At 45.7% G+C, this 10892-nt stretch overlaps 1 protein-coding gene across 1 annotated transcript; it reads right to left on the bottom strand.

Annotated features, from left to right (window-relative positions):
* Window positions 1–5256: 5256 nt before the first annotated feature.
* LOC147867987 (auxin response factor 16-like) lies at window positions 5257–8796 on the bottom strand. The gene is made up of 3 exons (XM_087315914.1): window positions 7303–8796; window positions 5545–6653; window positions 5257–5457 (listed from the first exon to the last, which is right to left on the bottom strand). The coding sequence occupies exons 1-3, from the start codon at window positions 8779–8781 to the stop codon at window positions 5418–5420; spliced, it is 2628 nt and encodes an 875-aa protein (XP_087172040.1). The 5' UTR covers window positions 8782–8796; the 3' UTR covers window positions 5257–5417.
* Between the last annotated feature and the right edge of the window lie 2096 nt (window positions 8797–10892).

Below are 10892 nucleotides of genomic sequence, written 5' to 3'. Positions count from 1 at the left end.
CCCGATTCCGGAGGATGAGGCTAGTGAACCCGGAGAGGTCCAAGAAGAAGATGAAGGACTCAATACTCTAGATGAGTGTCTGATCTCATTCCGGCTAAGTGGACCGAATGAGCGGCCGAGGGATGACCAATCGGATGAAGAACCGACGAGTAGTGGAGACTCTGTCGTGCTCTCCCCACGCAAGGAACCGAGGAGATGGTTCACGCGCAAAGAGAAGGGGAAGAAGAAGATGTCGAAATACGATACCAATAGTGAAGGGTCAGATTAGAAAGAATCTGACCCCGGAAATGAAGAAGGAGGATCTTCAGAAAGGAAGTTTGAACCGGCCAAGAAGGGCCTCAAACCGGCTAACGAAAAGTTACGCCGCTCAATCCGCCAGAAGAACCCCGTCCAGAGGTACGAATACAATGATTACATGGCGCATCTTTATGCGTACATGACTAAGGTGGTGGAAGTGCGTGAGCCGGAGAGCTACGCAGAAGCAGCAAAAGTCGCAAATTGGCGTGCTACTATGGAGGAAGAAATGCAGGCACTTGATGCTAATGACAAATGGGACCTGGTTGACCCTCCCCGAAAGTGTAAACCGATCGGTTTCAAATGGGTATATAATGTGAAGTACAATGTTGACGGTTCCGTCAACCGGTACAAGGCCTGGTTAGTGACAAAGGGATACGCACAGACCCACGGAATCGACTACAACGAGACCTTCGCTCCAGTAGCGAAGATGATGATGGTTCGTGTGGTACTGGTTGTTGCTACAACAAGGGGATGGCATCTTCACCAAATGGATGTGAAGAATGTGTTTCTTCAAGGTGACCTTGAAGAACGGATCTATATGATCCAACCCCCCAGATTCCAATTGGAGATGAACGGTCTGAAGCAAGCCCCCCTAGCTTGGAATGCGAAGATCACGCACCGGTTGCATAAGATGGGGTTTGTGGCCTCAAAGTCCGACTCGTCACTGTTCATCCGAAAAGGTCCGAACGGTCCAGTTTGTAACTTGTTATATGTTGATGATTTAGTCATCACCAGACCTAGACTAGATGAAATCGGCAGAGTGAAGTCCCAGTTGTCGGACACATTTGAAATGAAGGACCTGGGGGACCTTCATTATTTTCTTGGGATCGAGGTGATCTGGACCCCAGATGGAATATTGCTCTCATAAAGACACTATGTGTTGAATATGTTGTACAAGTTCGGCATGATGGAATGCCGACCAATCTCCACAACCCTAGACTAAAACCTGAAGCTACGTCCCGACTCCGGCCCGTCCTGCGATGAGAAACGGTTCCGAAAAATTGTCGAAAGCCTTATATACTTGACGATCACCGGACCCGACATCAATTATCTAGTCGGGGTGATCAGCCAGTTTATGCAGAAGTCGACCGTGGAGCACCTTCAGTGCGCACATCGACTATTGTGATATGTGAGCGGCACGAAGGACCGGGGACTGTTATACGGACACAATATAGATGGGAAGTTGATCGGGTATATCGATGCCGATTGGGCTGGTGATGCATCGGATCACTGATCCACCTCCAGTTACATGTTTTCTCTTGATAGCGCAGTTGTTGTATGGAGCAGCAAAAAGCAGCCAACAGTGGCTCTATCGAGCACTGAGGCTAAGTATCAGAGCGCTACCATTGCCACTTGTGAAGCCATCTGGCTTCGGCGAATGATGCGAGACTTCCGGATCGAGGTGTCGACCCCGATCCTGATTTATTGTGACAATGTAAGCAGCATACAGCTCGCCAAGAACCCTGTATTCCATGCTCGGACAAAGCACATAGAAGTGCATTATCACTTTGTTCGTGAACGGGTCCTAAGCAGTGAAGGTGAACTTCGGTATGTTCACACGGATTGGTAGGTTGCCGACATCTTCACCAAGCCGCTCGGATCAGACAAGTTGCAACATTTTTCGGAGATGCTCAGCATTCAACATCTCAATGTGCCGCACTTGAGGGGGAGAATAGGAACGAGAATGGATGGCACCGGACAAGGAGCCAGAGAGGAAGAAAGAACCAAGGGGGGAGATCAGCAGATAAAGGAAGCCGAGCCAACCAAAGGAGTCGGCACATCCAAACAAGTTAGAGCAAGCGGCGGCGGCGGCAGAGTCAAGAAGGACAGAGCCGACTGGAAGAAGGCCAAGACCCGGACGTGGTCCGATGTGGTGAAGGGCCTAAAAACAAAAGGCGAGTTGGAGACTACCAACTCGGGCAAGAGTTGGAACGAATCAGAGGAAGCCGATTCGGTTCAACAATTGGATACGGAAGAGCCAGATCAACTAAAGGCCAAGCGGACAAGAAGGCAGCGGAAGTCGACACCAACACGGAGGAACCGATGGGTCAACAAGCGTCGGAGTCATAGCAGCGAAGGAGCTGAAATGGGCCTGCTGAGTAGACAAGCCGGCCAAGGAGGTCGAGGTGCGCAGAACCGGACCGGACGAGGAGCGCGAGCAAGGCGGGACGACGTCAGAAGGAGCCGAAAGAAAGAACTGGCTACTGCAGACACAGACACCACGATCCGACCTCAAGTTGAGCTTGAGGGGGAGTGTTGAGCGATCATGTGGCCCCTACTACTCTTCTCCTCATCCTTTATTTCCCAATGTAGTGGATCATCCTTTTGTATCCCTTTGTTTCGTTCGGAATCTTCCGTCATGTTTTCATTCATTATTTTTAGTTGCATCACAAGCATGCCCTCATGATCATTGAATACTGATATTCAAAGTGGGCCTACTGAGTAGACAAGCCGGCCAAGGAGGTTGAGGTGCACAGAACCGGACCGGACGAGGCGCGTGAGCAAGGCGGGACGACGTCAAAAGGAGCCGAAGGTAAGGACTGGCTACTGCAGACACAGACACCACGATCCGACCTCAAGTTGAGCTTGAGGGGGAGTGTTGAGCGATCATGGGCCCCTACTACTCTTCTCCTCATCCTTTATTTCCCAATTTAGTGGATCATCCTTTTGTATCCCTTTGTTTCCTTCGGAGTCTTCCGTCATGTTTTCATTCATTATTTTTAGTTGCATCACAAGCATGCCCTCATGATCATTGAATACTGATATTCAAAGTGACTTACACCGCCACAATACTTCGTAGTGACTTAAGTCACCATGATATTTCATAGCAACATAAGTTACCACAATATTTCGCAGCAACATAAATTATCTCGACACCATGAAAGTTAATAGTCATCATGCTAGATAGTAAGTAGTCATTATCATAATAGTTAGTATGTGGCTTGTCACCATAATAGTTTCAAGCAAAATGCTTCATGTTGACTAAACACCAAGTCATCGCCAATGGCTTATCATGATTTTCGTAGGTCAACACAATATCCCATCTTCATTTTCTACACAATCATTACATCCCTAAATAACACTACTATAATGTGTAATGGGTGAATGTGATTGGTTTGAAGGTGGTTCACATCTGTGCCATTGGCAACATGACAACTTACATGTTTGCCCAACGTCATGTTTGCCCAATGTGTTTGTCCCTCCTTGCGATGCAAATTACATTCAGTTTCATTTTGAGTGTCAATGCTAGAGGTTTTCTGGAGGCCTAGAGCAAGAGAGGTTTTTGTTTGGCTCACCTTAGACTTTTCCCCATATACACAACCTCCACATTCATGTAAAGCACATTGATAATGCGATCATCCTTATGGATAAAATCCTTTTAAATATCTAATGTTTCATGACATTTCTATATAGAAAGAGAAAAGAAGTTAATATTTTCTTAAAGTAAATGTCCCATATGAAACAATTATGATACATCAAATGATATAAATCCAAAGAAAATATTTGAATGTGAAAAAGTGCTTAACATAGGTGGAAGATCCTCTCTCTGTCAACATAAGGAATGTAGCGTATGTCACTCCAACATAGTGTCATGTCCTCAAGGATGTGGGTATTTGATCTTATTCTAAAGTGGACGTGTCTAAGGTCATCCTACCCAAACATGAACAATGCTATTCCATATTTGTCACAAATCTTGGAGAGCCCATTAGTGTTTACATAGTGTTTGTTTAACTTATGTATCTTAGTGATCTTCTAACTAGTATTCATTTGGACAATGCTACAATGGAAATTATTTCTAATTGCTCCTTCTCAAGCTTTTTAATTAGGATGACTCCTCTTCTCTCTTCTTCACTCCGTGTGATATGGATGGAGGGCTTTCAATCCTATAAATGGTATCATATTAATTGGTGAACTCTTCATAATACTTCCCTTTTAATACATATGTCCTTTCATTGGGTGATAAAGAGCTGGCCCCCAAATAATTACGCTATATCATATTCTAGGTGCGTCCATGGCATGATATAACCATAGTATCGTGTGGTTTGTGAAATTGGATATGGGCATAAGAACTTCATCACCGCTTAAGGATTGTTAAGGAATCATATGAAATTGTTCATGTGACTTATTATTTTCTCTACATAACGAATTTAGCAATTATTACAACCCTAGGATATTGAGAGCCCATGCTACGAGAAAGATTTCCTCCTTACATTAAATACACAAGATTTTAGATTCAATATTGGCCCTCTTAATCATTTACATTACTTACTTTTGTATTTAACATTGGGCATTTTAAACCCTTGGGGGTATTTCCAAATGTTTCTTTTTGAACCAATAGGCGCAAGGGTGTTAAGGAAGGGGCTTTTGAGTTTGCCTCACCTAGAGAAACCCATACATTTATGCCACAAGTCCCAATTGGTTAGAATACCTCTACTAAGGTCTTTTTTATGTTAGTTCACATGATACAAGTTCAATAAAAGTTACTTAAACGATTTGGCAACCCCCACTCTAAACGTTTACAAGTGACATGGCATATTTTACAAGGCCCATATTTGAGTTCAAAACTTTTCTTATGAGATTGGTTTAGTGCATTTAGTTGCAACCAATCATGGTGAAACACAATTGCATCAGAATGTTATCATCAACATGACAAGCATTTGATTACAATCGATCATGGTGAAACACGATTGCATCATAGTGTTATCATCAACATAGCAAATCTCAAATGCTATTATCCGAGGAACATTAAATGAATCTTGATGTGATTTGAGCTCTCTTCTATGAGATTTCCAAGAAGAACATATTCTACCACATTGTGGATTATGCGGTGCAAGGTTAAAACCAACCCGTGGACACAAATGCCTTAAAACAAAAGAGTGGGACATGCAAAACTCATGTATCAGGAACGTCTTTGGAGTTTGAACGCAAGATGCGACGAATAAAACAAAGAGAAGAGACACTTTAAAATACCACCATATGAAGACTTTCAAATACCAAAATGAAAAATTCAAATTCTTTCTTCATAAGTTGTAAGTTACTTAGTGCCCATGAGTCTCAAAAAAGCATAGATGAAGAACCCATAGTAAAGCAACTTCTTTGATCACTCTCCTTGTGCGTTCTCAAAGTATTTTCAATTGTTTAACGTTCCTCGTAAAATCCCTGCAGCCCATTGTATACCCTTAGAAATAAAGAAAGAAAGCTTCGAAAAGACTATGGAGTTATTTATATTTTAAGCACCTCGCTTACCGGTATGGCTCGTCCCCGATAAGACGCGCGAAACCCATGAAATCTATATAGACGACCCGGTTGAAAAACTCGTGTTTCTTGGCACCGAACATCTTCTCTAGCCGTTTGTAAAGATCCTCATAAGACTCGAACCTCGAAAGGTCGATGATTCTACCCACATCATCGCTCCCGGTGAAGACCTTGCAATGGTTGATCGATTTTGGCTCGTCCTCACTTTTCATAGGTAAAGGGAAGAAGTTATGCACATTGTTGTTGTTGTTGTTGTTGTTGTTGTTGTTGTCGTAGACTTCGGACTTGTTGCTGTCGGATATGGTGGACTCGTGTTTCACACTATCGGACGAGTTCTCGGGTTGAGGGATGCAATCGGGGGTGGATGGAGGGGGGGGCAAGGTGTCGATGGTGGTACCAAAGAGTAAGAACGAAGTCGTGGTTTTCTTGTTAGCGATGCTAATGGGCGGATTAACGACGCTAATGGGCGGGCTTCGGCCGTGGAGGGCATTGTCATCTAAGGATCCGAAACCACTATAGTGCTTAGGGACACTGGCCGAAGACGACGGATCTCGGCACACACATTGATGAGTATGAGTTTGATGATGCTTGGGGAGAGCAATGGCCGATGAATGTCCGCAGCATTCGGTCTTAGTATAATGGGTGGTGGGAATGGCCGATGGGCAGACCGCAAACTGGTGCTTGAACAGATCGGTCGATCCCGATCCCGAGACCGAGACCGATGCCTGAGATGGTGGTGTTGGTGGTGGTGGTCGGTAGAAATTGTTGAGGAAGAAACCATGTCCAGTGGAGGATTGGAATTTAGGGGATTGTAGGGGAACCCTATAATCTGGTACTTCATGCCTGGCTCCCTGCATGCGTGCAGGAGGAACAACTGTGTCTACATATCCATACAAAGAGTTCATCATATGCCATGGCATATCATCATCGGCCGCACTGCCGCCTCCGCTGTTCCCATCCAATGTCTCCGATGGGCGCGACAGCCGGACTTTCTTCTTCGGAAATGAAAACGGGGGTAACTGTATGGGGGGCACCAGCTCCACTTGCCATGGGCTCACCCTGCTCATGCCTTGGAGTAGATCTGGCTCATCCCATGTTACCTTCACATGGTTTATAAAAACCCAAAACAAAGCAAAGATTTAGAGAAACGATATTTTCATCAACATGAACCATCCTAGACCCTAAACCCTAAACCCTAGAACACAGAGATGGTCATTTTAGAGCATTGCGTAGTATACATTCAACCCTAAAACCATGGAAATCCATAATGCAATGGAGAAAATGGAAATTGGCCTTTTCTTCTTCTTTTTTTAAAGCCCTTCGAAGACATATCATATCATGATTAATCCTATAAAACACTTGAAAGCATTCCAACCCAATCGGAAAATCTGTTCTTGAAAATCGGATGCCGGGCTCGAAGAACAGGAAAAGCGGCGAGCGAGAATACCTATAGTGGTGTTATAGCATCAACTACATACATACATATATACATACAGATGACCTAACATCATTGATATGCTTGCTATACTACCCCATTCATGCATTGCATTTGGATAAGCAGGAACCATGTCCAAATGAAGCAAAAATACCAAACCATGTCAAAATGAAGCAAAATACCAAACCATAATCATGTCCAAATGAAGCAAAAATACCAAACCAATAATCATGTCCAAATGAAGCAAAAATACCAAACCATGTCATGTCCAAATGAAGCAAAATAGCAAACCATGTCCTATGGAAGTAAAGTACCTGGAGAATTTTCCAAGGTGAATTGGGCCAAACGAGAGGGTCGGCATCCTGGACCTTGGCCACGGTGCCCATGAACCAACTAATGCGAGACGCATCCTCCGTCTCAACCGCCATCTTGAAGCGCATCCCAGGGCTCCAGCTCTGCCGGAGCGAGGCCTGGACGGAGCGGATGTCCACGCAGAACTCATCGCCCGAAGCGACGGGGTAGTAGACGATCTCGAACGGCTTCCCGGACGAGGCGAGGGTGATGGAGTCGACGATGGATTTGGGCGAGACGAGGCGGGCCCGATTGTTCCAAGGGAGGGGGCGGGGGGGTAATTGGTCGCTTTCGTGTAGCCTAGGTGGGTGAAGGAAGTCGGGGCCGTGGTGGCCATTCCCGACACGGACAGTGGATCCAATGCCGGGCGAGGGTCCAATGTGGAATCCGGTGCGAGGAGGGGTCTCGATCGGGCCAGCATTGCAAAAAGGCCGGACCATGGAGCGGAGCCAATTGATGGAAGAGGAGGATGGGGTGGGGGTGGGGGTGGTTCCCCCCCGAGGGCTGGATGAACGCCTTATGCCGATGCATAGCTCGCTCCCACACGATCCCCTCAGGAAGACCACGGCATCGCCCGCCACGAGCTTCTTCTGATTCACGAAGCTGCTCCACCCGGTGGTGAGGAGGTGCCGGCGCGGTGTGCCCCGGTAGATATGCCGGAATTTCCAGACCCTCCCGTGGACGTCCCTCGCCAGCACAATCTGCACTGGTGGATCGTCCCGGTAATCCAGCCTGGGGAAGATCGTCTCCGCGCAGTACCTCGGAACCGAGAAGCCTCCGCCATTGTTGGCATCGCTTTGCGTCAATGTCTTGGCGAATGAGCCTGCTACCATCGTAGTAGTAGTAGTCGTGGTCGGGGTCCCGGAGGCTGAGGTGGAGTCATCCCAATTGAAGCCAGGGTTAGGGTTTTGATTAGGATAATCGTTTTGGTTAGGGGAGCTAGAGTTTTGGATGGGACTAGCATTAGGGTTAGGGTTAGGGTTAGGGTTAGAGTCAGGGTTATGGTTATGATTATGGTTGTTAGGGTTGTTAGAGTTAGGGTCTTCCGGTTGCAATTGGATTCGAGCGAAGACCTCATCGGTTTCGGGGTCGGCGAGATGCTTAACTGAAAGCACGCGGCAAGGGATGGTGGCATTGCTACAAAGGAATCCAGGGAGCACCAAATCGAAGGAGGCGGAGGCGTGCTCGGCGTGACCTTGGGGGAAGTAAATGACACGAGAGCCGAGCCGAGGGAGCCGGACTTGAGGCCCGGCGCATGCATGCCACAAGCGCGGGTCGACGGTCGGCCCGAGAGCTAAGCCGGGATCGGGATCGGGATCATCGGGATCGGGTGCGGGTGCGGGGGGCTTCGAAACCGTTGGTAATTCGATGTGTCCGGGTTTGTGGCCACGGACGGAAGAGGAGGAGGGTGTGAAGGGAGGTCCCGGGGAGGGTGTCGGCATCGTCGCCCCCGAACCCGAGTGATGATACAATTGGTGGAGCGAGGTCCCCGATGGATGGTGGCTTAGACGAGGATTGAGTGAGAGAGAGGGGGGGGGGGGGGGGGGGGGGTTTAAATGAATGGTGGAATTGGAAGGTTAGCTTAAGCTAGTAGTATGTATGTAAAATGGTGGAGAGGTGGTTGGTTGTTTGTTGTTGGTGTTTATGAAGACATTGATGATTGGAGTGAGGAATTTTGGAAGTGGATCAGCAGTTAGGGTTGGGAGAGTGAATGGCCATGGAAGAATGGATTGGAAGAGAATTTAGTGAGGAATCTATTAGCTCCTTGGATAGCTAGGAAGGCATTTTGGGAGGAGGAAAGGAGGAGGAGGAGGAGGAGGAGGAGAGGGATGATTGAGATGCAGAAGAACAGAGCAAAAAAGATTTGAAGTTATTTGCAGAGAAGAGAGAGGAGAGAGAGTTGTGTGTGTGTGTGTGTGTGTGTGTGTGTGTGTGTGTGATGTAATGGAGAGACAGAGACACGATATAATAATAGAGAGCGAGAGGCAGACAAAAGCACAATGGAAATGAGAGAGAGACAGAGTGCAAAAAAAAGCTAGAGAGAGACAGGGGTGGGCTGAGCGAAGAAGATATTTGCAGGCCATTTGAAGTGACATGTAGAGAGAGAGAGAGAGAGAGAGAGAGAGAAAGTCATTTGTGTGTGTGTGTGTGTGTGTGTGTGTGTGTGTGTGTGTGTGTTTTCTTTTGTCTGTCTGTCTGTCTGTTCTGTTCTGTGTTTTGTGTGTGTGTGTGTGTGTGTGTGTTGCGCTTTTAGGAATTTGCGGAAATAATTGCTCTGTTTCTTGTTCTGCTTTTTTGCTTTTTACTGCAGGGGAGGGGAATGTAAAACAAAAGGGGGAAAAAAAGAACTTCTTTGAGAATAGATAGACAGATAGATACAAAGATATACATATACATATATATATATGTATGTATGTATAGAGAGAGAGAGGGGATGGGGGGGGGGGGGGGGGGGTAGATAGGTAGATAGGTAGATAAATAGATAGATAGAGATGTGTGTGTGTATGTGTTTATTTTTGTTGGGTTGCCACCATTTCATAGAGACATGTGTTCATTTTGGCACAACCCATCCGACAACTTTCCCTTCCACGCGGCTTCTCTTCGAGAGACCCCATTCCATCCAACAGGCACTACGGTCAATAATCTCGCTATCTCATTACATGCATTTAAATGTGTCGCTCAAAACTCTCCACAATTCATATGACACCGAGCTTCTCACACTTTTACTTAAATCCCCGCCCCTATGTCCGAAGGTCCATCGTCCCACATGATGGAATTATGGTCTATATCCTACGCAGGTGCGCATCTCCTTTTCAGACACTAGAGAAAAGAAGAAGGAGACAGGCACATTACATGCCGCTTTTTTTGCAAACATGTTATGTTGTCATATATATGTTCTCATTTCGGTCGTAGTAGCATCGAAGACCATTCGCATTAGTTCGATTTCGACTTCAACATTGAATCTTCATTTGGAGGACCACACAATGAATTATGCTTCAATATGAACAATGTCTTGACATTGTTTAATATGATGGATTTTGTAATGGCTAATTCCATAACTCAGCTTGGATCACATGAAATGTTAGAACGTCGCTTTCCTTATATTTGTTGGAGTAGGTTAGAAACGGATCATCCGTACTTGAAAATATTTATGTTACTCAATTATGCATATTTTGCATGAATATTGCCTCATATTTTCCTCTTCCTATGACGAGTTTTGAGTCTACAAATGTTGTCGACTGTTACAAAATCTTTTCAAAAAGTATATGCCACATAATGGAAAATAATGTTGGATGCTCAATCCGTGTAAAATTTCTTGTTATTTTTTGTTCCTATCTTTTTTAAGATTTGGGCACCTATGTGCTGCTATAAGGTGTTGTGATTACATTTCCAACTCTTGACGATATTTCAAGGGTCCTTATTTCTTGCACTTAGCTCATTGATGGATGGCATCTATTCAATGGCTTTCAATCCATCCAAAATTGCTTCTTTGCTTCACTTGTATGAGATTCATTAGTCATTCTGGAGTGTGTGTGTGTGTGTGTGAATCAAT

The sequence above is a fragment of the Azolla caroliniana genome, unplaced genomic scaffold (genome assembly GCF_043228905.1).
Source record: "Azolla caroliniana isolate FFs.n. ecotype wild unplaced genomic scaffold, voAzoCaro1.0.p SCAF_2, whole genome shotgun sequence".
NCBI lineage: Eukaryota > Viridiplantae > Streptophyta > Polypodiopsida > Salviniales > Salviniaceae > Azolla > Azolla caroliniana.
This window is presented reverse-complemented; position numbering and strand designations above follow the sequence as displayed.

What these genes read in the sequence shown, in the direction of transcription:
- LOC147867987 (XM_087315914.1), bottom strand. Translation starts at nt 8,781, where the DNA reads ATGCCGACACCCTCCCCGGGACCTCCCTTCACACCCTCCTCCTCTTCC. An exon ending in CACCTTGGAAAATTCTCCAG is followed by an intron (nt 6,654 to 7,302) that starts GTACTTTACTTC and finishes AACCATGTGAAG; the next exon opens with GTAACATGGGATGAGCCAGA. An exon ending in ATCGGGGACGAGCCATACCG is followed by an intron (nt 5,458 to 5,544) that starts GTAAGCGAGGTG and finishes AATGGGCTGCAG; the next exon opens with GGATTTTACGAGGAACGTTA.